At 31.2% G+C, this 26,831-nt stretch overlaps 1 protein-coding gene across 3 annotated transcripts; it reads right to left on the bottom strand.

Moving 5' to 3' along the window:
* Window positions 1-1,343: 1,343 nt before the first annotated feature.
* dos (daughter of sevenless) lies at window positions 1,344-26,742 on the bottom strand. 3 transcript variants are annotated; one of them, XM_065503703.1, is made up of 8 exons: window positions 26,290-26,742; window positions 6,556-6,853; window positions 5,887-6,488; window positions 5,676-5,813; window positions 5,489-5,603; window positions 3,573-3,777; window positions 2,235-2,841; window positions 1,344-2,155 (listed from the first exon to the last, which is right to left on the bottom strand). In XM_065503703.1, exons 1-8 carry the CDS (start codon window positions 26,356-26,358, stop codon window positions 1,586-1,588), a joined length of 2,604 nt encoding a protein of 867 aa, XP_065359775.1. In that variant the 5' UTR covers window positions 26,359-26,742; the 3' UTR covers window positions 1,344-1,585. The 3 variants fall into 3 exon arrangements, with proteins under 3 accessions (XP_065359775.1, XP_065359776.1, XP_065359777.1); XM_065503704.1 differs by lacking the exon at window positions 26,290-26,742 and adding an exon at window positions 15,994-16,035; XM_065503705.1 differs by lacking the exon at window positions 26,290-26,742 and adding an exon at window positions 15,566-15,651.
* Window positions 26,743-26,831: the final 89 nt, after the last annotated feature.

The following is a 26,831-nucleotide window of genomic DNA, read 5'->3' on the forward strand; positions in this document are numbered from 1 at the left end:
TTTTATTTCGTTTGGCGTTGTTGTTGTTTTTTGTGTTCTTGATAAATTTAGGATGCTGTACGCTGAAAGTGGGCAATGTACATACATATATAATAATTATAAAAAATAATAATGCATCCACAACAAAGGTGAAGGGTATATAAGATTCGGCTTAGCCTTAATTGTTTTTGTTTTAAAATTGTACTTCAGTCTCTTAGACCACTATTATCTGTCCTTCATTCGCTATGATTTCCGCATAAACAACAGTCCGTTTGAAGTTGAGTCATCCTCCTTCTCTAACGTTTCCCAACCTTCGAACTTAAAAATGTTTGTCTACTTTCTAATTTTTTTGGCTTTCAGTCGTTTGACGTATGCCTCCACAGATTATTACAGATATGCAACAAATGATAGTCAAAAAAGTTTTCAATGGTTGTGATTTCCAGAGCGAGAGAAAAAATACAATTTTCAATAGGCAACGACACAACCATTTTGACATTTCCTTTTGTTATTTTTCTATTGGAACCATCTGATTCACATGATACTCTGTTTAATTTTATAATTATCTTACTATTTGAAACCTATAACTTGAATAAAGTAGCTTAAATGCTGCACACAACGGATTTGTTGTTTGTTATTATCCCCATCATGTGGTCAGGGTAGTATGATACACCAACACTGATTCAATATATACACTGGATATAGGACTTATCCTGTTGAAGTATCACATTTCCATTTACTTGATCTCCATGCCGAACTTTGTAATAAATCTCCTTGTAAATAATACAATGTAAAAAATCCGAAATACCATAAAACTCTGTCAAAAATTAATGGTCATAATTCATTAAAGTGTATTTTGATTTTATTTGATATTATTCTTCCTATCAGAAGAAAATCTTTATATAATTTATATTTTTGTTTTATTTTTTTAAATTAGATATGGTGCAGTAATGTTTTTGTAAAAATAAAGTAAATTAAATTTAAAAAGAACAAAGCTAATTTTAAACTTTAATTCTTATCATTTTATTTTGATACAAAAATGTTATTTATTACTAAAATTTGTCTTAACAAATCTCTACTCATCTTATTTATTTTAATATTTTTATTGTGCTTCGTTTTTAAATAAATTACTTTATATTTTTTTATCCGAAAAATAAAAACGTACAAAGCCAAAATGTTGGCTACGAATCTTAGGTGTTATTTGAAATGTCTATTAGAGTAAATGAAAAATTAATATGTATGCATATAATTTTGATAATAGTTTTCATTAAATGGATAAATAATTACAACAATAACTAAAAATCATATAGATTAGAAAAGGCTTAATCAACTTTTAAATATTTTTCAAAGTTAGCACACCAAAAATGTTTATTTATTTTTTTTTTTTGTAAAAAAGCTAAAGCTTATATAAATGTCATTAAATTACATAAAATAAATGCTTAAAAGCACACACACTAACTATTAAGGCTAAAATAGGTCTAAATTCAATGGAATCTCTTGTAACTATAAAACGGAACTAAACATACCCAAGTATGGATTGATAAAAGTGGCATGTAAAAAGCATATGCCAAGATGTGTTTGATATATGATGTTAGTTTTAGTAAACCTATTACTTATTGGCATTAACACCTTCATTTTCTTTTTTTCTCTCTTCACGTATTCGTTTGAAGGCCTCCGTTTTAACAAAGTCCACTGAATTGTAAACTACTGAACTTTGCACAGGAGCCCTGGCGGAAGGATCAGCTGCTAAACCTAAACGCGCAACTCCAGGGTTATTTAAATTACCCACACTCATGCTTTGGCGATTAATGGCCGGAGCATTTGCCACATCCAAATCAAAATATTGTAGTTTATGTTCATTTTTAGGCGGTAGCTGCAATTGCGTGGGTACTGTATTTGTAGTTGTAGGTAATTGTTGCATAGCGGCATTAGCTGATGCGGTACGCTGATGTTGTATGGTAAATACTGTAGGCGGAGCATTTACTGCAGTTGGTGTATTACACAGTGAAGTATTTGATGTGTTAAACGCATAATTAGTTCTGGGTTGTCGTGGTAATGTTCGAGTCTCCATTAAATATGATGATGATGATGATGTTTCAGCATCATTTGGTAGCACCATTGAGAGTGGAGCACCTGTGGTACGTCGTGTACTGTTGCCTAAAGTATTTGAATTGCCAATCTGAAATTGTTTTAAAAGGTATGGTTGGGGGAGAAAAAACTTGGATTAATAAAACATTTTTTAATAACAAAATATTTACCTTGTAGGCATTCGGTTTATTTTTTCTATCCACAGACGGTGGTTTCAGTGGAATATTTTCGCTACCAACCAGACCAGCTGGTGTTTGCATTTGTGTAGTCTGCAAACGATTTGCCAAATTGTCCACATGCTGTACAGCCAATTGTGGCGGCTTAGCTGGTAACTCCTCCGGCGGCTTATCAGCCTCAATACTTAATTTTGGTTTCAATTTTCTATTGACTGGTGGAACATTTGTCTGTTCTATAAAATCGTAACGAAATACATTGCCTTCAACTTTACTGGGAGCTGCATTTGTATAACAATGTGGTCTCGGCAAAGTGCGCATATTCGACGATTGTGGACCTAACGAATGAGCCACAGAAATTACCGATGATGGTGATCCCGGCACAGTATCTAGACCAGCCATTAAATTGGGCGTGGAAGCTGCAATGGGATTGGCCTCTGGACTTGTTATTTTCTCCAATAAATGTGCCATATTATAATAGGGTAGTTGATGAGAACGTGGTATGTCATAACTTTCCTCAACCACAGATCTAGCGTCACGCGGTCCTATTATAGCAGGTGAAGTATTTTCCGTATCCGAAAATTGTGGCAAATCTCGTGTGGATCTAAAGTGTTTAAATTAATTTGTTAAAAATATAAAAAAGGTAAATTTTATGGAAATTTCTTTTTTTAAATATTACTCTCAACCTATTCAAATAATAGCTTTATAATAATCACAATTAAACGAAACATGATTGCAATCAAAATGGAAAAAATATTACATTTTATGAGGTTTCCTTTGTTATGATCACAATTGAACAAACGTTTTTTTAATAATGTTTAAATAATAACTGATTGCAAAAATATGTTCTTACAAATCTAATGTTAACATGTAAGAATGCTTTATTCGGATACTTTAAGAAAAATATTGTAAAAAATTTTAGGTGAAAAAAAATTTGGGAACAAAATTTTTATGAAAAATAAGTCAAAAATCGAAGTTTGTCAAAAATCAAAAATTCTTGATTTTAAATAGCAACCGAACCAGGACTATACCCGATATATTTATGTATCAATCAGCTTTGGAAAGGTGATTACAACAAACGGACATGGCTATATCGACTCCGTTATCTATAACAACACAGAATATGTATACTTTATGGGGTCGCGAATTACAAACGAAATAACAAACTTATATATACCCTTACCACTCATGGAGAAGGATATAAAAAGGCAACAGTTTTATCTTGTACTACAATTAATCAAATTTACATTATTCCTTATTGCAAAAAAGCAATAACTGCCATTTAGTGTCAAAAAATGTTTGCCACATGAATTAATATGTTGAATTTGTACTTACTTTTCATTGTCCTTAAAGTCCAATATTAAATTATTTTTATTTTTTAATACTTTTGCCAGCTTTTCCAAACAATCGTTGGAGTTTTGTGTTGTCATGCCTTGTTGCTCTTTTTTAACATCTTCAGGTAGTTTCGAGAAACGCTGTGAATATGTCAAGACAAACGATTCATTTTCCACCGAACTATCGGAGGGTCTAGTGTTACGATCTGTAATGAAAATAAAATGTTTAAGTTTGTCATTATTGTGAAAATTTTGCGTTCTATTTGAACTTCTGATTTTTAATATGTCAATAACTAAGTGATTTTAAATTAATTTCTGTTTTCTGTTTTAAACCAAATGAAATTATTAGCTACAATTTAAAGGCAAATTTTCTTTGTTAAATTTGCTATAGATTCTGGATGAATGTAGTGTTTTCCAGACAGAAATACTAACTAAATTGAATTCAATTGATTTCGTGTTGGAAAACGTCTCCTGGCAAAATAAAGTAACTTTATACGTGCATAGTCAGGTAGAGTTATAGGTACAGAATAAAATCTAAGATGGTACTAAGTGAGCCCTAAAAAGGTTGATGAACCGCTTCGAATACGGGTTACCGCACAGTTAGGGCTAGGACTCAGCCATTACCACAGTATAGTTTCGAAGATTTTGTGATGGAGCAGATTGAATTGTAGGGTCTGCAAGGCCCTATGGCCCAGACTGAATAGATGAGCTACCAGACTCCTACTGGAACTGCAGAAGAGTAACGTTAGTGTGATCATAGTTATGATTACGGGTTACCGCACAGTTTGAGCTAGAACAAACAGATGGGGCTCCTGACTCCTAGGTCGACAATTCAATGACAGAGGATTGGAGGATTAGATTGGTTTTATCTATATATATAAAAATTAAATGGTCCATGTATGTAATGTCATCACGTGGGAACGGCTGTAGCGATTTGGCTGATTTTTTTTTATTCTATTCGAAATTTTCAGGAGATGGTTTGTAAAGAAAAAAAAATTAAAAATTCCGGGTAAAACTCGGAAATTCTTTTTTTTTTGTGAGTCCAGTCAACTGTAATAAAAAAGCTCCCTAAAGTATGCAGTACAAATTTAGATATTTTATTTGCAAATAAATAAGAACAGGCTGGTGTGCGTGGGTTGGATAAACTTGAAGAACTAACATTAGTAAATGCTACCGGGCGAAGCCGGGGCGATCAACTAGTTTTATATAATTATGTTATGTTTGAGAGAGTAGTTCTCCTTAATACTCTCCAGGTGTTCTGTCCTATGTATTTCTTGGGACTGTCTTCAGATTTACTTGATATATTTATCATTTAATCTTTATTATCTTTTCACTCTTTACATTATTTTTTAATGAAAGAATTTAATAACTGCTGTATTCATAGCGAAAAAAGGGTCTAACTTTTTCTGTTATAATTCCTATAAGGCAAATTAGTTTTTTCTTATGAATATTCCAATTCAAACAATTTAAACGATGATGTCAATTTTCCAATTTTGTTAAAAAGAAGTAACAAATTATATTGCGTGTTTTAAGCCATTTTCAAAATTTAAATTTCTAGTTAACATTAACTTAAGGTACGGTCGGCCACACACGGCGAATATTTGTCGAAAAAAAACATAACATAAATAATATATGTACGTGTATTGTAATTCATATCATTTAATTAATTAATAAACTTATTTTACTTAGGACATGCGCGGATCCAGAAGGGGTGAAATAGGAATTTCCTCCCCCAAAACCGAAAAGTTTTCATATAAAAAATTAAAAGAAAAGTGTAGAACAAATTTAAATTTTCCCCCCAAATGATTGACCTGGATACGCGCCTGACTTAGAACAAATCACAATAGATATTTAGATTTATTTTTGCACTTGTAACATATGTAACCGTAGCATTACTCTTATAATTAAAATACATACCCATATTTTCTCTTAAGGGCATAGGATGGGCCCATTCGTCGTCATCGGTAAATACACTTTCAGAGTCTGAATCTGACTTTTGACTACGATTTTTAGAAACATTAATAGGCTGTTGCTAAAAACCAAAAAGAAAAATAAAAATTGAAATTATCTCAACAAAAAAAATATGTCTTTAAATTTAAATTACCGTTCCACAGTTTGTAATTTTGGGTGAATATGATTGATCGTTGGTTAAATTTAAGCCAATATTGTTATGACTTCTGGGTGTGTCATAAAACTTTGGATCCAAATTATTTAAAGGAGTCGAAGGATTATCGCTATCCAACTGTTGAACACAAAATAGAATACTTTATATTAAAATGTATATACTTACATATATAAAAGAAATACAAATATACCATAAATTTTGGACTACCGGAATAGCATTCACTGATGGGTATATAAGGTCCGGATGCTGTACTTAAAGCTGGTGAAGGTTGTACGCTGTGCTGTTGAGATTCTGGTAGTGGTGTATTGTTTAAAACTAAATTCTCTGGTATTTTACGTACAACACCATTTGAACTGACTGATAAACGTGAAGTGTCCTGAAATGCAGCCGTATTCAAGTACAAAGCTGCAGACGAACCAGTTTGTGCTGTTTGCACAGCATTAGCAGCCACCAAATTAGAAGCCACATTTACCAATTGTTGTTTCTCGAAATGTGCATCACACAATAGTGTCTCACGATTGGTATACTCTGTATTAACATAAGCACTGTCATTACTATGCTGATATGATGTCGATGCAGTGGACGAAGCAATTGTTACATTTGCACTTGAAGTGGCTGCTGTCAGAGGTTGTTGTTCGACAACATTTAAAGGCCTTCTAAGAATGTCATTGTTGAAACTCTGGCGTGTATTACTCGTATTGGTACCACTTGAAGAGTTGATGGTGGTTGTGGTGGTATCATTCGAAGAGTTGGTGTGTGTGGTAGCAGCATTATTTTGGGAACGGTTTTCATCTATTAGAAGAACAGTTCAATTTAAAAATAAATTTTTTGCACAAAAAGTTGTATTCCTTTATATTACCTTGTGATTGTTTAGTATCATGCAAATGACACACCTGACATATACAATTTACCCAATCACGCATATCCGTTTCCGTATCTGCTGCCAAATAATATGTACGTTTTGGTGTTTTAATATCAAACATAAATTGAAACTTTTGTTTGCGATTCTCCAAACGCAAACCACAATCCACCTGTTCGCATTGATCCAAATCGATGACACCCTTCAATTTGCGACACTTACGGTCGGCATAGTATTCAAGGCAAAACTGTTCGGGTATCTCGCCTTGTTTCAAAGTAAACCAACGTCTACGCCAACGCTACAAAGGAATTGAAAATAATAAATAGTATTTCACTAGTATAACTACAATACAGCACATAAACACTTGTTACAAATTATTATAAATATTATATTAATTATGATAAACTAACACACCAAAAAAAACAAATGCCAAATGAATGTATAATACTCATACATAGAAAATAATTTATAGTGTAAACAACAATGTTTTTAGAGTAGATAAAAAAGTTGAAAACAAAAAAAAAACCTATAATATAGAGGTTTTATTTCAAATACATATAACATATGGCGGGAGAATGATATTTTGCGTGCTGCAATCGATTTTAGTTTCCCCTTCCATTTAGTAAGAAAAATATTTCTATACTGTACTATATTAGAAAATTTCATTAATTTCTCATTGGAAGAACCCAAATTTATACATTGATATTATATTTTTATTTATCATACAGTATTCGAAAATATTCACGTCTTTAAGAATTTTAAATTTAAATATTTTGTTTTTGTTGCTTGTCCAAAATTCAAATGAAATGTGTACACATTAAAATAAATTTATTAATAAATTTTATATTATTTAATTTCGCAACAAAAATGTCGAATTTGTTTACAAATCATAAACTCAATTATTGATAGTCAATGTATTCTGTAAACAGTGTGAAAAATATGCCTTCACTCTTCAGTTAATACAAAATTTGCGTAATACATAACAAGATAAAACACTCCTTTCGGCTATGTTGATTCATAGCCTTCACCTTAGATAACCAGAGCAACCAAAAATATGCTTTAACAAGTAAGAGAGCTGTATTCGGCTGTGCCGAATCTTATATACCCTTCAACAAATTATACTTCAAAATACAAATTTAAAATATTTTTAGGTAAACAAAATTTATTTTTTTTCCAGCTGTTTTTTCATTTTTTGGAATAAAAAAATTTTAGAATTGTTTTTTTAATTTTTAAATTTTTAAATTATAAAATTTTTTTTTTAATAAATTTTTTTTTTCAATTTTTTTTTAATATTTAGCGAAAAAAATTCGGTTTAAAAAATATTTTTTCCGATTTTGACCCATTGTAGGTCCAAATTACTATGGTCTTATATACGTGATTGCAAAGGTTTTTGAAATATCTATCATTAGATATCCATATTAATGACTTAGTAATCCAGATATAGGTCAAAAATCGAGGTTGTTATGGTTTTTTGCTTATATCTCAGCCATTTGTGGACCGATTTTAAATAGCAACCGAGCCGGAAGAATTCCGTAGATATTGATGTATGAATGGTGTATGCAAGTTATTTGGGGGCTTCGGAAAGTTGATTTCAACAGACAGACGGATATGGCTTAATCGACTCCGCTATCTAAAGGGATCCAGAATATATATACTTTATAGGGTCGGAAACATAAGCGTAGCTAGACTATTATTCTGGGGTGGGCAAGTACCCTTCCCAAATAGTAAAAATAAACAATTTTTTTTATAAATAAAAATAATTTTTTATTAAAACAAAACTAAAATATCACAAAAATTCAGTTTGCTAACATAACTACTTCATTTTTAATATTTAAAACTGCTAATTTATTTTATAAAATATTTTTATAATTCTTTTTGGGGTTTTTTTTTTAATTTTCCTCTTGATCTAAACTGTTATTTGTTCCTTATTATATTAGTTAGACAAAATACAATTTTTGAGCTGAAAAGATTTATTTATATCTAAACTCTTTATATTTAAAAATGGAATATTGTATACATATGTATATATACATACATACGCCTTTGTGCAAAAAAACTGCTAAATTTGAAAATCGTTCCTGAAGCATTACACTACGTAACCATTGTTATATTCTACGCATATCTGAGAAACTTCTTTCGCAACTAGCAGAACTAATAGTAATGCGGATTTGACTCCTTTATTTTAGCTTCTAAAAACCAAACATTACATGTGCTCCGTTGTACGATTGGCATTGGAATATTTTTTAACTTTTTGGGTTCCAAAAACCCCATGATTAATGTTCTAGGGCACAGGAATCTCTTAACGGAACAATCTACAAAATCCAAAAAAATCTTTCTGCGACTTTCCAAATTTTTATCTGGGGTGGGCAGATGCGAGTCTGTGGTGGTTTTACCCACCCCAACACCACCCTATCTACGCCAATGGTCGGAAATGAAAAACGTAGAAATTACAAACGGAATGATAAACTTATATACATATACCTTGTGACTTTGGGACTACATGAAAATAGTTTGACTCAACTCTTTTGTTATATTTACCCCCATTAGCACGAAGTCTGGTAATGTGTTAACAAATAGTTATGCTGTCAGTTTTCATACAAAAATAATTTCAACCGATAGTATAACTATTAGTTAACACATAACCAGACTTCGTGTTACTGGGGGTTAGGCAACGAAAACAATAAATATGCAAAAATATGCTATAAAAAATCGATGTCAAAATTCTTAAAATTGTCTGAAACGGATAGATAGATAAATAAATAACTCATATGTTTGTACGAAGCACAGCAAAAAATATTGAATTTGTTTAACCTGTGATAAAAAATCAAATTAATTTCGGTGAAAGGGGGATTTGTTATAAGATATTTTAATGTTCTATGTATATTCGGCCGAGCCGAATCAACTGTCACTGAGTTTTGACAGTATTTGGTGAAGTGAGACTCGGGTCGTTCTAAAGCGAAGATCAAATTGTCGTAGCTACCTATCTAAGTCGTCGTATACGTTGCTAAAAAGTCCATTAGAATACATATCTTTTTATATATATATTGTCCATCGTAGTATCAACGATACTATAGGTAAAAATATGTACAAAATTCCAGGTAATCGGTTTTGCTTTTATCTCAACCAATTATATACCGATTCTGCTGACTTTCAATTCTCAAAACACTGGCAGACGAATTCGTTATATCGGTCACACATATCAGAATCCTGAATATATAAACTGTTGTCCCAAATTAGTATTGTAGAAATTACAAGCAGAATGACGATTCCGTCTGTCCGGATGAAACCAATTTTCTAAAGACCACAATTATCTTACGGACCCAAATCTTATGTTAATATGTATATCATATATACGATATAGGTATGTAATGGGTTATCAGTGCATGAACAGACTATTTGATGCGGTTTCCAAGGCGATACTATTTTATGGGGTCTCTGACTGGTGAAAATCACTGGATAAAGGCTCGAACTGCTCTTTGAAAATGATAATGGCAAACCTAATAAGAGGTACGACTCCAATAAAGTTGATTTTTACATTACTAAACTTGATCGAAGTGGATCTAATGACAAAGAAATTGACATCAAACACGCCCTATAGGCTAAGCGCGTTTGACTCATGGAAACATGGATCTTATGGTAAGCTAGTATTATCGGTAACATGCAGAATCTTTCGGATTACATTAATTATTGCACTCCCAGATCCGTATTCTCGAGAACACGGAATTAGTGGACTAGTCTTTCTATACGGACGGCTCTAAAAAAGTGGATCGAGTTGGCGGTCATGATGCCTGACGGATACATATACTTCCTATACGACATTCCGTTATCACATGTAAGCAACGCTTTAGTGACTTAGTTTACTACTAGTTCATCTTATCTGAATGATAAGGCCTAGGTTAAACCAGGGGCGTACAGCATATACAATTGAGCAACATGCTGGCGGTGATTGCATATTTTCGACAATTTGGATTTTCCTCTTTTATTCCTATCTCTTTGGCAGAAAGTAATTTTTTGGATTTAATGGAACGGAATCGACAGTTCTAGAATGTACAAGTTGTTTTCCCCAAGGTTCGGTTTTGTCTCCTTTGGTTTTACTATTTTATGTTATGATTATGTATAGTCATATCTCGATGACAAACATTCATGTTCGCTGACTACATTAATTTATTATTTAGTGGGGGTTTATTGATTGATTAATAAACAAAAAATAAATCCGGGAACATTAATATGTTGGCTTTTTGATTGGGTATTGGTACCGGGACTATTTACATATTTCCTTTGGTGGAATGGATGTGCTTAGTTGTGACATTGGATGGGAGTTTAAACATTTGACAGCATATATCAGAGATTTCGGCTAAAGTGTTTAATACACTGTATTGCATGCATAATTTAGATTGCTACTTATCGCCCAGGGTGAGAATCCACTTGGTTTATCCACTTTTCGGGAACCAAATAAGGCCGTTACGTTTGGTATTCAACAGAATAATCAGATATGTTTTTGGGTTAAATACTTAATGAAATTTGTATATTGTTCTATTCAGGATTTCGTGTGTTCAAAATGTGATAGTTATGTATCACATTATGAGGATTTCAGTTTGTTTAGTTTAACTCACTGAACTCGAAGTTCTTGTTTAATGCTGCCCTGGATATATAATTCTACATTTTTAATAAGGGTTTACCTTAGCTGCGTTTCTGGACATAGAAGGCGCCTTTAATAACATAGGGACTCGTTAGTAAAACTTAGGGTTAACAACTTCTTGGTGAGCTAGATAATTTTAATGCTGGAAAGCAGGATTATCAACTCAACCCTAGGGGACGATGTGATTAGAAGACGGGTTAACAGGGGCACACCACAAGGTGGAGTTCTTTCTCCTCTTCTGTGGCTACTGACGGTAAACTCTATTCATAGAATCTTTGAATCTAAGGGTAGGAAGATAGTCGCATATGCAGATGACGTGGTAATACTGCTCAAGGGAAAGTTTCTATCTACTATCAGTGACATCATGCAGGAATCGCTTGGCGATCTCTCGCCCTGGGCTAAAACTAACGGGTTGGGTGTAAACCCATCAATGACAGAATTGATGCTATTTACCAGGAAATATAAGGTGGAGAGCTTTAATTTGCCGAAATTAGACAGCTGAGTTTATCAGGGGGAGCCAAGTATTTAGGAACCTTACTTGACAATAAATTGTTATGTAAAATAAATACGCAGGAAAGATTAAAGAAGGGCATCAATGACTATCTGGAAAGCCATAGAGTTGATAAAGCACACGTCAATAAAGGGTCTGTAGTGACTATATACGTGGACAGTCAGAGGAGAGCTCTCGAGGAGTTATTGGTACACTACTCAGCAAGATTGTGTTGGGTACCAGGGTACAGGGAAATGAGGTAGCAGATGAATTGGCTCGACATGGTTCTGATCTAGATCATGATAATAGGAAAAGGGGGTAAAACCACCTATATGTCACTACTACAGGTTAATATATGAAAGATTCCGTGACTATACAAATCAATCCTGGTGCAGTAGGACGGATTACAAAGTGTCCAGGGCCTTGTGGCCAAAACAGAATGCAAACGCAACCAGAACACTGATAGAGTTGGATAGGTATAACCTCAGGATTCTAGTAGGAGTGATAGCCGGTCATTGCTCAATTGGAGTCTTTAAGGATAAATGGGATAATGGCACACAGGAATTATGTAGAGTGTGTGGAGATGTAGAGGAGCTAGAGACAGTAAAGCACATCATGTGCAACTGCCCTAGGTTACAGGGTCACAGACTTAAATGCCTAGGAAATAGATTTCTGGAAGAACTTGTTAATGTTGCTGGTTGTGAACTGAGCAACATACTAGGTTTCATTAAGGGAATAGGGTGGCTATTTAAGGGACGTTCTACAGCGATTCCAAATCCGTAACTAAATCTTTCTTTTTCCTTTTTACCAGGCGGTTTTGGACTCTTCCTTTATTCATAATTTTACCTCACTGTTTATATCTATTGAAGGGAATCACAATGGACCCCAAGGTCTCCGAGTGGAAGTGCACATAGTGTACACCCCTGCCAAACTAAACTAAACTAATAAGGGCATGTACCTTATGGAACTCGCTTCCCATTGAATTAAGGAATTTCAGTTCTACGATTCCATTCATTAAACGAAAATATTTGGATAATTTTGAGCAACGAGAGCTAATATTTTCACAATAGATACGATTTATTATATTTCTACATTAGTTTATTATTTTTAATTTCTTTATATTTTCTTGAACATTGTAATTTATACTATATTAATCAAATATAGCCGTTTTGGGCTCGAATAAATAAAATGAATTTAAAGTATTGCCATATATACAGTCAGCGACTAAAGAAAGTGTACAACTTGTTTTTACATTTAAAACATTTTATTTACATATTAAAAAACAATTTTTTCTCCAGTTCTAGTATATTTAACAAAACATTTAATTGTTCTCTTGCAATATATAAACAAAAAACTAAACTATTTCAACTGCAACAAAAACAGTAACAACAAAACCAAAAATACTCCATTTTTAACGCGTCAGAAAAAAGTGTACACATTTAGAATTACAATAAGATTTTTCTAGCTACATAAAAAAATATATTGTTATTCTTTATTTTTGCCTAGATTATAATTTTTTGTGGATCTTGCTGTTAGTCTCATGAGATTTTAAGATTGTAGCTTTTCTTGTTTGATCGCGAGAACTTTAAAACCAAAATGGGAAAACAAACTGCAATTGAAACAAGAAAGTAAGTCATAAAATTTAAAAATGAAGGCAAATCGTCACGTGAAATCTCCTCTATAATAGGAAGAAGCCATAATACTGTAAAAAAATTATAGAGAAACAAAAAAATTTAGAATTTTAGAAGATCAGCAACGTGCCGGAACACCAAAACGCCTTAACAACCTTGAAATACGATCGATTGTGAGAGCAGTGAAGAAATTATTCACAGTAAGTTCAGTAAAATTATGCGAAGAATTAACAGATTCGTCTGGAGTGAGAGTTAGTAACAGTACGGTTCGCCGAGCGCTACACCCAAATGCTCTATATGGTGGAGTTCCGAGAGAATAACCCCACATTTCCAAACGAAATAAAGAGCGACTTCGCGAATTCGCAAACAGGTATAAAAACCAAGAAAATTGTTTTGGAATAATGTGCTGTTTACGGACGAAAGCAAGTTTGAGATTTTCCGAAGTAAAAAAGGAGTAAAATTTGGAGAAGCAAAAATCAAGAGTTCGACCAAAAAATGTACTATCCACCGTAAAGCATGGTGGTGGTTAGGTGATGGTGTGGGGGTGTATGGCGGCAAGTGGCATGGGAAAACTCATATTTATTGATAGTTTGATGAGCAAAACCGATTACCTAAACATTCTTATAGAAAATATGGAACCCATCATTAGAAAATTAAATCTAGGCCGAATCTGGATCTTCCAACAGGACAACGATCCGAAGCATACTTCTTAACTTGTTAAAGAATGGTTGTTGTATCATACACCGAAACAACTGGAACACCCCCACAGTCACCGAACATTAATCCCATTGAACATCTGTGGGAGCATTTTGACAGACAGATCAGAAAATGAAATATTACCAGCAATGACTCTCTACACGAAATCCTGCAGGAAGAGTGGTTCAAAATCCCAACATAGGTGACATCAAAATTGGTAGAAACAATGCCAAGGAGGCTTGAAACTGTTTTAAAACCCAAAAGATGTCAAATAAAATACTAAACACGTTTTTTCTTCTAATTTCCCTAAACTGTACACTTTCTTTTGACGCGTTAAAAATGGAGTATTTTTGGTTTTGTTGTTACTGTTTTTGTTGCAGTTGAACTAGTTTAGTTTTTTGTTTATATATTGCAAGAGAACAACTAAATGTTTTGTTAAATATACTAGAACTGGAGAAAAAATAGTTTTTTAATATGTAAATAAAATGTTTTAAATGTAAAAACAAGTTGTACACTTTCTTTAGACGCTGACTGTACATAAGTATAAGAACATTTTCAAGAAATCCACCTGTATTTTTAATAAAAAACATGCCTGTGCAAACACTTAGCTTCAGTTTCACAAAGGCAAACATGGTAATTATACCCTACACCACCATAGTGGGGAGGGTATTATGCGTTTGTGCACGTTTGTAACGCCCAAAAATATTAGTCTAACACCCACCTTAAAGTATACCGATCGACTTAGAATCACTTTCAGAGTCGATTAAGCGATGTCCGTCCGTCTGGTTGGCTGGCTGGCTGTCCATGTAAAACTTGTGCGCAGAGTACAGGTCGCAATTTTGAAGATATTTCGATGAAATTTGATACATATTATTTTTTCGGCTCAAGGACCAAGCCTATTGAAACTGGCTGAAATCGGTCCATTATTTCACCTAGCCCCCATACAAATGTCCTCCCGAAATTGGACTTTATCGGTCATAAATGTTTAATTTATATATGTATCTCCACAAATTCCGCTCCAAATAAGTTTTATATACACAAAATTCATGTCACCAAATTTTGTTACGATCGGTCCATAAGTAGTCATAGCTCCCATATAGACCCGCTTCCGAAAATCACTTTAACGTGCATAAATCGCTTAAAAATTTTGGTAAACACACAAAATTCAACATAGTTAACTTTAATATACACATAAATCACACGACCTCATTTCATGGTGACCGGTCCATAATTGGTCATAGCCCCCATATAAGGCCCACTTCCGAAAATCACTCAAAAATATAAATTATTGAAATTTTAAAAGAAAAATTTTTTTTGCTCTTTTACTTAGTGTAGGGTATTATATGGTCGGGCTTGACCGACCATACTTTCTTACTTGTTTTAGTATCTTTTTATGTTTTTTTTTTATATTTTTATTGAAGGAATTTCTCACTGCATTATTACACTAATTTGTATATGCTGTTTCAAGTACCTATTTTCTTGTCACAAATTAATCAACAAGATTTCACTCATCACAATTTGCTTTATAATTATTTTAGCTAAATCCAATCTTACCTTTAATACTTTATAAATCAATATTTTATGAAATTCGAAACAGGTTAACAATTGATTGCTATAATGTATATCAGGTTCATTACAAAGTTTATACTTATACTAAATCATGTAATAGATTCTAAATATAGAAGGAAAATTGTTTTTTTTTAGTTGTCTATAAAAAATTCGCACAATGTCAAGTTTACAATGTTATTTCTTCTAATTAAATGCTTTTGTGTTTGATTTGATTAGACTAATTAATAGAACTATTAGTATTCAATAGATCATAGTATTCAAATAAACTTTAACCCATTATAATTTAATTGTGAAAACAAAATCACGCTGTTAATATGCATAAATAGTTGATAAGTTATTGCAATAGGAAGGCGTGCAAGCAAAAAAAAGTGTTATGACTAATACTATTTTCCAAGAATGTAAATAAACTTTACATTGTTTGAAAATGTCGTTGTCGTAATATTTTCTTAGTTTTTTTTTTGTTTAATACACTAAAACAATTTGCATAGAGTTTATTTAACTGCAATAGTTGATTTAACGTAATTAAATGTCTACAATAAACGACGACGACTAAACGTATAAATGAGATGTTAGTTGTTTAAAATGCAATTTTATACTAAACAGAAATTGGAAAATATAAATACATGCTAGTGGGGATCGATAGGTAAGTTTGTGGTATGGTTAAACTGATATGCATGCACAAATAACAAAATAAAAAAACAGTACTGCAATTAATATACTACATAAGTAACAATAACAACGTCATCATATCACTTATTGACATGACCAACCGACCGGCCGGCGTGCAACAAACCAACCCATTTATACTTGCTGGCCATATGCTTTGTTTATGGTGGCAACACGAGGTAGAAGTGTTCATAACTTATTTCCTTTTTATTTTAAATCGAATTTCATGAATTAAATATTTTACAGCCAAATTGAAATTATGTGATTGAATATTTAATCGATCTTTGAAATCTGTACTAAAATGTTTACAAAAAAAAAGTAGCTCTGTAAGTAAAGTCAAAAGTTTTATTGAAATGGAATTTGATAAAATTTTTATGATATGATTCGAAGATAAACGTTTTGTACTTGAAAACAATTAAATCAAAGTGTATTATAAAACAGATTCACAAAGAATTAAATCGCATGAAAGGAATTTATTAAATAGGAAATGGAATATAGAATATATTATCACGAAATTAAAAAAAAAACGAGAGAAACAAAAATTTGTCTTGGAATAACATGCTACTTTGTCAGAGCAGTTATTAAAATTAAAAATAAATTTAATGTAACTCTTAATATTTTAGTACTTTTTGCAAAGTCACAATTTTGATATTTGCCAAGTAGTACGTTTATGCTTCAATAAATTAAATTCCATAATAAAAATACCTGTTCAATGGCATCTCAGTTACTGAGAGAAAAAATTTTAATCTGATATCAAAAACCTAACTCTTGCAACAACAAAACAGGGGCTTTGGAAAGTTGATTTCAACAGCCGAACATGGGTATATCGACTCCGCTATTTATAACGATTCAGAATATAGATATACATATATATCGCAAATGAAAAATGTAAAAATTACAAACGGAATGTCAAACTTTTATATAACCTTACATGATATATAAATAAGAACATAAAAACTGGGTTAAAACCCTAGAGGTGTGTTTAAGGCAGTGTTTAAAAAGCTACGATAACTAACAAATTTTTAACTGTTGCTACAACTACTGCTTCAAAAAAGTGTATGTAGCGGTAGCAGTAGCATTTGTCTTTTTTCGTTTTCTTGTTTTTTTAAAACTACTGCTACCTTCAAAATATAAAACTCTTAACAGAGCAGTAGTAATAAAACATGAATTGTAAATGGAGTAGTAGCCTAAAAATACAAATCATTGCTACTGCTCTATATCGAGTTTTAATTTTTAAGGTAGCAGTAAAGTAGCAGTTGATGCGGCAGTTAACGTAGCAATAAAAGTAGTCAAAAAAGAAAATCTTCAGTCATAACACCAAAATTGACAGAATTAAACACTGTGTGTTGTTTTTGTTTTGAGAGAGTTTGAAAGAATTATTCGATTTTATTCGTCTCAGATGTTCGTGTTGCTAACAGAAAGATCGTGTTTTCTGTGTGTATAACAAAAAAGCCGAACTTTTGTTTACAACACGACCAACATACACAAATATACATTCACAACAACAACACATAATATAATTTTTTGGCTGAAGATTTTTATTTTTGACTTATTTTATTGCTACCTCAACTGCTACTTAGCTGCTACTTCTTCTACTACCTCAACTGCTACTTCTATTACTACTAAATTTTAAAAGTAGCAGAATTAATAAAAAACCAATGACTGCTACATTAAAACTTTTTCTTTTTTAAGGTAGCAATAGAAAATAAATTACTCTGCTACCAAAATGTGAAGGTAGCAGTAGTAGTAGTAATTATTGACTCCGAGTTTTTATTAATTTTTTAACTAGACTACTTGTGTTTTTTCGTTGCTACTGCTACTTGTAGTCTATTTTTTTAAACACTGGTTTAAGGTCATTATAGTGCTGGAATCTCCAAACTATTTGCATATTATCCTCAGCGTATGGATACTTAGGCCCTAATTTTGTAAATCACGTCACCAAAGTGAAGTTCATGTGCAAAGCAAAAACAACATTTCACACATTTTAAAAATTTGTTTTTGTTTTGTGTACACAATTTTCAAATTATGAAAGGCAAATCAGCGCTTGAATTTTTGTGCGTTTGTTTGGTTCACAATTTGTACATAAAACAAAAACAAATTTTTGAAATGTGTGAATTGTTGTTTTTGCTTTGCACATAAACATCACTTTGGTGACGTGATTTACAAAATTAGGGCCTTAACATCGTTGAAAATGGATCTGTATCTGAGACATAGCATCTTTTATGATATGAATTGGACCCATCATATCATGCCCTGAACAGCACACTCACAGCATTATATTTTCACCTTCAATCCAAAAACCTGAAGTAACAGTTTTTTTTCGGGGTGCGATAGCAACTAAGACCAGGGGCCGAATTACAGCATTGTGATTGAATAAACTATCGTATCGAAATATAATTTCGATATCGTAATTATAACAAAATGTACTAAATTTCATGCCCGATATTGAATGCCGTAATCTCAAATAAGACAATTACGATCGAATTTACTCGATATCGAATGCGGTAATTCGGCCCCAGCCTTATTTGCAATGCGGCTAACAATTCTATTAAATTATCTTGTCTTGAAGTAGTTTTACGAGGTCTTCCTCCCAAATGGTGAGGTTTTACAGCACCAATCTCATGAAAGTTTTTATTATTTGTTAAGCTGCTGATTTATTAATTGAATATTTATCATAGATTATTTTTCAAAAATATTTAATATTTAAAAATATTTAATTATTTGAATTCCCTGCTTTGTACAACTATTTAATTCACATTCATATACATCTGTAGTTAGTATTCATATGGCGTCAGATGATTCTTTTCTTGAATAAATATTTGTAAAAAAATATACTTTTCTTCCACAAACAGTACAAATTCAAATTGTTTTTGGACTATGTATATACAAACAAAATAATATACCACAACAGCCAGACGCCCACTTAAGATATTTGCAAAAGATAATCAACAATAACAATATTCAAACAAATGTGAAAATATATTTTCTACATAAGGAAAATTTAAAAGAAATTATACTCGTATACTTGTGTACATTTTCTTTAAAAATATACCAATATCCATATATAAGTGATGAATAAGGCGTATTTAATATACGTTAATCATTATAATCTCCTGTTGGTAATGGATAACTATGACAAATTTATTGTTTGTTGTACCCATTAATCATATTATCAACATGATGTATTAATTGATGAACAAATATAGCGCACATATCAACAAGTATCCTGAAATATTGTGCAACCTATAAAAGTAAATTAAATGTACAATGTTCATACTTAAATTGTTTATTCAATTAAATAGCCCAGTTGGAATGAATTATGATTCTCACAGTTAATACATTGAATAGTAGGTTAAGAATTATTACTATTAAATTGAAAAATTCAAGCTATATTTTATGGCTAACATTGTAGCTTCCTCAAGCTAAGAATTTCAAAAGGATTGGTACTTTTTCATAAAATATGTTTTTCTATAATTTGACATAGACATAAGAATATTTTATTATGAGCTCCCACCACGTTACAGAAATTTATTTGAATAAAATTTTACCACCTAAATGGGGATAAAAAAAGGTACCAAAAAGGGGAAAAATTATATTTGAAATTATTAAGAAAATTTTGATAATTTTTTTAACGTTGGTTCCTGGATTCATACAAAAATTAACTAACAGGGTGCTATATGGAACTCGTGTGCCAAGGTGTATGTTGGGCCAAATCAGGGTAAACAGTTTGGTACTTTTTTTAAAACATATTTATTCTTGGGCACATTAACACAGATTTTAATATTTTGAGACATGCCTGTAGCATAAACAATTTTGGCAAAATGGAATATTTTTAAATTTCAAACTTGAGGGGTGTTCAAGGAAGAAAAGGGAAATTGGTACTTTTCTCCTAATGGTACTTTTTTAACATTTTAAATTATTTCAGTTATCGACATTAAAGTTAGCTGATATGTATCTGAGTGAAGTTAGTGTTAGGAATAGGGTATAATATTTAGGTACCAAAATGTGAGAACTGAACTATAGGTACTTTTTTATTCATCTAATGGTACTTTTTTCAATTTTATATGACAATGGACTTAGAAACATGAAATTAAGCATATATGGTCCTAAGTGAGTGAGAATTCTAAGGGGAGACTTTTTGGTACTTTTTCTATATTCGAATGGTACTTTTTGAAATTTCTTCACCAATGAACCTAGAAACATGAAATAAAGCTTACATGGGCCCGAGTGAGTGGGAAACCACAAGTGGGGGATTTTCGGTACTTTTTATATATTCTAACGGTACTTTTTTAATTTTTTGTAATAATGGACATAGAAATATGAAATTAGGCGTATATGGTCCCAAGTGAGTGAAAATTCAAGGGCATACTTCGTGGTACTTTTTCTTTATTCTCATGGATACTTTTTTGAATTTCCTATAATAATGGACCTAGCTAGTTTCCAAAAAATCGAAGAATTTCAAAACCGTTTCGGTTTTAAAAAATTAATAACCGATAGGTTTCGGTTTTGTGATAATTTATTAAATATTAAGTATTATAGAAACAAAGATATACAAATCTAAAATTCAAACTTGACGGGTTATGGTTTAGTGAATGCGAATTTAAAAGTGATAATCAATGGTACTATTTCCTTTTTGAATATTTTATAATAATAAACCTAAAAATTTAAAATTAGGAACACATTTTGCATTTTCTATAATAATGGACCCAGAAATATGAAATTAGACATTTATAATTAGATTCACAAAGTAAGACTTGATAGTACTATTTCTTTCTTCCAATTGGGGTGGCGAAGCGCACCGGATCAGCTAGTATACAGAATATTATATACCCTGTAACTTAATAGAAAACCAGTACATATTGGTAAACAAAATTGAAATCGAAACCGTTTCGATGTGACCCCGGTTTTGTGAAATCCAGACAATTTTTTGGAGAAAAGTCAGGTAATGTTTCCGGAATATCTTGTATATACTTTAATTATGTATACACTATTTACTTATACTGGTTTCTTCAACATTGCGTTATATATACACATCTGCTCAAAATAATAGATACACCTAATTGGAAAAAATTTAAATGGCGGTAACATTGAAAATTTCCTCGCAAGCGTTAAGAATACATCATATTATTAAAATTTCTATCTGGCAATGTCATGTCAGTCAAAAATCTGACAACTATTTGCTTTCATGTTGATTTTTAAAAACGAATTTATTTGAATTACAAAAAATTATTTGCTCATAAAAATAGATACACATCAGTAATTTGTAATTTGTTTATATACAATTTTTTTTTTGTGCAATTTTTTGTTCCTATTTACGTGAAACAGTAAGTATAATTTAAATTTTAGCAACAATTTTATAAAAAATAGGACTCTTTTGAAGAAAATGGGACGAAATCATCATTGTACCGAAGATGAGAAAAAAATTGTTCAAACGATGAGAAATCAAGGAAAATCATTACGGGAAATAGCAAAGAGCATAGGAAGATCTTTACATTTTGTCCAAAATGCTTTATCTAAAAAACAAAAAAGAGAAACTCGCGATAGACCAAAGAAAACCAGTCCAGAAACAGATAGGCGGATCGTCCTTATGGTTAAAAAAGACCCTTTCATATCATCGAAAGCTATTTCTGCGGAGCTATGTAACGAAATCAGTCCACAAACAGTTCGTCGTCGTCTTTTACAAGCTAAATTGCCGGGAAGAATTGCCAGAAAAGTGCCACTAATGCGCCAAAAAAATATCAAGACAAGATTAGAATTTGCTAAAGAGCACTTACAATGGTCCGGGTGTGAAGGCGAAAAAAAATGGAGAAATACTTTATGGAGCGACGAAACAAAAATAAATTTGTTTGGAAACGACTGCCAAAGAAATGTACGCCGACCAAAAGGAAAAGAATTCCACGTTAAATTTACAAAAAAGACGGTAAAACATGGCGGGGGAAACATAATGGTTTGGGGTTGCTTTTCATGGAATGGTGTTGGTCCGATATTCCGAATAGAAGATACCATGAATGCTAGTGGGTATAGAGACATATTGGAAAACGTAATGCTTCCATATGCATTGGAAAATATGCCATTAATATGGACATTCCAGCAGGACAACGACCCAAAACATAGTTCAAGATTAGTTAAAAACTGGTTCTTGGAGAATAACGTACCTGTTTTAAGCTGGCCCAGCCAATCCCCTGATTTAAACCCAATAGAAAACTTGTGGAGTGAATTAAAGATAAGGCTTTCGAAGGAAGTTTTCAAAAATAAAGACGATTTATGGGAGAAAACGCAAAAAATATGGTACGAGATTCCATTGGAGAAGTGTCAGAACTTGATATCCAGTATGCCCAGAAGAGTGGAGAAAGTTTTACAAAACAAAGGTGGATATACTGGATACTAGCTTTACTTTAATAATAAACTAATTTTTTTAAGATAAAATTTATTAGCTTTTGTTTAATAAGAATTTTTAAAAATGTATCTATTATTATGAGCACCAAATTTTTCGAAATTTAAGAAATTTAATTTACTTTATAATATTTATTATTAATTATGAAATATTTTGTTTTTGTTTTTTACTCTCCTTTTAACTATAAATAAAAATCGACTGAATTTTTTTTATAATTTTACAATATACCATTATTTTTTTCGTTTTTAAAAAATAAATTTTGGTGTATCTATTATTTTGAGCAGATGTGTATATGTACTTCGTTTTAAAGTCCTTTCATTTGATATAACATATACATACATATCAGAGATCTACATGAGTTGATTCGCTTATTTTCTATATGAATGAAATCACTGCATTTGTTGTGTTTTCAATCATCAACATGTGCAAATTATATTTCGTGCGTGGTTATTGTTGTCAAATATTCGACATATTCCAAAAAATTTAAAAAACGGGTTTCGGTTTTTTCTATCAAAAACCGGTTCGAATAACCGGTTTTTAGCCTTTTTATTTAGGTTTAAATTAAGCTTAATTTTGTTTTATTAAAATAAATTTAAAAATCGTCCAGTCTTTCAAATATTAATTTAACATATAATTTAAATTTACACATTAACTGTTAAAATTGCATTGTATAAAAGATTTAATTCAATATTTTTGAAATTTTATCCAAATAATTAAAATCTAGTTTTGAGTCGCTAGTTCCTGCAATATTAGTTCTTTTGTGTGGATTTTGAACTTCTGAACTGGATTTTGAAACTGAACTGAGCTTCAATATATGATTTGATGAACTTTCATTTAGTTCTGACCAAAAAGTCTATTAAAAAGTGTTACTGCATACGGTATAACATGGCGAATTTATTACAGGTGACGTTAAAAAGCCAGATTATTTTTTGCTCGATATGTTTTCTGACTTCTATCTGTTAAAGTTTGCTTACATTGGTTTGACCTCTTTCACACTACGCAATTTAGTTGCGCAAGTCTCTTGTCCAACAACAAAACAGCATGCAAAATATTCTTCTCCTTAATCTGAAATTGCCTCTAGCATCTGCAAACACATGAGACTTGCGCAACTAAATTGCCTATTGTGAAAGGGGTCTTGTTAATTTAAATATAACGTTTTTGTATTAAAATTTGTTTAAAATTAAAAAAGGATAGCTAATTACACTGTCCAACAAATTGAGACTTTTTGATTGGAACAGAATAGCGACCCTATAATTCTGAAAGGGCATGTTGAGTAGATCATTTTTGTAGAATAAACTTATAGTCCAGTTGGTATGAATTTTTTTTTTACATTGGGTCAAAGTTTTAATTTTTTGATCGAAGGTAGTATTATACTAATTGAATAAAATGTAAATTAATATCTGAGAGAATTCTTATTCTCAGAGTTATATTGTAAAATTTTAATGGTATCATTTTTGTGGAAGATCTAAACCCCATATCTCCTCTCTTTACGGGTAAATTTGACCCCTTTTTCGAGAAAACCGAAAAAAGTCCGTTATACAAAAATTATCTACTCAACATGCCCTTTCAGAATTACAGGATCGCTAGTCTGTTCCAATAATGATGTTGGACAGTGTTATTAAAAGTTATCGTATAAAATCTAAAAATAAATTTAAAAAAATATTCGATTTTGTCGAATAATTCGAGACAAAAAAACCGGTTTGTAGAATAACTCGAAAACCGTCCTTTTTTAAAAAACGGTTTTTCGAATAATTCGAAAATCGGTTTGATAACTCTACGCGTGGTTCAAGAACTAAATTTCGTCTTATTTTGATACAATGAACTGCGAAATAATAAAAAATATTAAAAAAATTTAAATATACAAGAAAAATCCTTCTAAATACAGTCTTAAATTAATTCAAACATACTCATATAGGAAAGTGTTTATTTACTCAAAAAACTCTGCGTATATTCAAAATACTCATATTGATTCGCTGCTTTTGTGAATGATAAGAGTTTACAGAATATGCAAGCAATTACATGCATTTTGTAACAAAACACTTGCTGTAGTGAATCATGCAATGACAGTATTAGTTTAATTTATGTATAGCGATAACTCAGTATTCACTTTTGCAAAATAATAAATGTCATTTGAATGGTAAGTGCATGAATCTCTGATACATATGTATATTCTCTTAGTATCTGAGATATGGGCAACAAATATTTGTTTCTCCTTTTGCACTACATTTGTTTTTTTTGTGTCCCCTTTTTAGGCATGGCATTACTCTTGATGGAAATCAGAAAGGACCTGGAGACTGGAGACCATAAGTTCCATTGTGATTCCTTTCATGCGCCAGATTCAGAGAAAAGTTATGTCATGCCTTAATTAAACGATATGTATATTGATACCACATGGGTGTCTGTAGGTCATGTGTGTTCCGGAAAACCTTTATCATCCAACACGAGCACAGAGGGTCCGATGGACATCGCGATATTTGTTCCGTTTTTTTTTAAGGTTCCTGAATATGTATACATACATATACCTACATATATATATTTTATGGGGTCGCAATATATAGAAATTACATACCTACAACTCAAGGTTAAGGGTATAAAAATAAATTAAATAAATAAACAACAAAAAAATACAATTTTAACGTAATTGTTAGTAAAATAAGTGAACAAAGAAAAAAATTGTGTACTATTTACAATGTTTTTTAGCTAAACAAACAATTGGGTCATCATTATGTTTGAAAACCTCTAATAATAATCGCACTTAATGATACTTGTGGTCGTGATAATCATTGTTTTCCTAGTTGCTGTATTTGTTTAGCCCCAAGTCCAAATAAATTAAAACGTGTTTTGAAAGTATTCAAGTAATAAAAGAAAGTAATGTTTACACGTATAATGAAAAATGTCAAATGGTCAAACAAAGAAGGAATGAAAATTGTCGAATGTGCGTTTGTATTTCAATTATTAACATAAATGTATGTATGTTGTACATATGTATGTATTTATAAGGTAAGTTATAATTTCAAAGTTTAAAGAACAAAATGCAATTTGTTCATTCAATATTTTTTTTAAATGTACCTTTCAATCATGAATAAAATAACTACTGAAATATTGAATGAAAATTATCGTACCTACATAAGGAAAATTGAAATTATAAATTGTACCTTATCTTAAGAGTACTTAAGGAGTACATATCTGTTTTATATTTTAAAGTACTTAATACGAGATTTTATTTATATTTGTTTTGCATTAACTTAACTGAATCATTATTAGCAAAGCTAATTTTTCATTCATGAATTAAATTAAATTAATTTATTTTATTTAAAGAGCTCACGAATGAATGAATAAATGCTTGAATGGTAATTAATTTAAATATTTCAATACATATAACAAATCTCCATAATTTGCAAATGTAATTTGTTATTCTCTAGACACAGACTAGCTATAGAACAAATTAAAAAAAATTTTTTTGAATTGTGTTTGTTTTTTTATAATTTTAATGAGTCAGTTTGTAGTTTTTATGGTAAATGTTCTACTTATTAATTTTAGTTGTTTACAGTTTATTTTTTATTTATTGTTATGCATCTATTATAAACATTTTGATAGTAGAGGAAAATGAAAGAATAAAGAAATTCAATAAAAGGAACTTGATACTTACTGCACGCCATATACGCTTCGTGGGCGGTGATTTGATCAACCAGCCCTCATAGTAAATTTCTTTGTTCATATCAATTTTAGTATGTTTCCACAATTTTAAATCAATTTTGTCGCTTTTATATTTATAACAATAAATAAAACTTTGTATTCTTTACAAAATTATAAAAATGTTTAGCCTTTAAATCGTTAATCTCCACCCAAAAAAAAAATAAAAGATACTTTTTGTCACGTCGTATTTCTTTTTTTAATTCGTGGTTTTCGTGTCACAGGAAGTAATGCTTTATATTCTTTATTTATGTCAAACTCTTGCAACTTCTTACACAAATATTTAAAACAAAACACCGCAATAAATTTAAGAAAATTGTTTTATAATTTCTAAATACATATATTAAAACACAATAAGAACAATATCTTAACAACAAAAAGGAAAAACACAAATTCTCGAACACACAAACGAAAAACAACTGAAGAAAAGAGCAAAATATTTAATAGAGTTGCCCAGTTTATTTCCAGTGCATACCTCAGTTGTATATTTTAGTCTAA

This window comes from Calliphora vicina, chromosome 3 (genome assembly GCF_958450345.1).
Source record: "Calliphora vicina chromosome 3, idCalVici1.1, whole genome shotgun sequence".
Classification (NCBI taxonomy): domain Eukaryota; kingdom Metazoa; phylum Arthropoda; class Insecta; order Diptera; family Calliphoridae; genus Calliphora; species Calliphora vicina.

What these genes read in the sequence shown, in the direction of transcription:
- dos (XM_065503703.1), bottom strand. Translation starts at nt 26,358, where the DNA reads ATGAACAAAGAAATTTACTATGAGGGCTGGTTGATCAAATCACCGCCC. An exon ending in CGAAGCGTATATGGCGTGCA is followed by an intron (nt 6,854 to 26,289) that starts GTAAGTATCAAG and finishes ATTCCTTTGTAG; the next exon opens with CGTTGGCGTAGACGTTGGTT. An exon ending in AAATTACAAACTGTGGAACG is followed by an intron (nt 5,604 to 5,675) that starts GTAATTTAAATT and finishes TTTGGTTTTTAG; the next exon opens with CAACAGCCTATTAATGTTTC.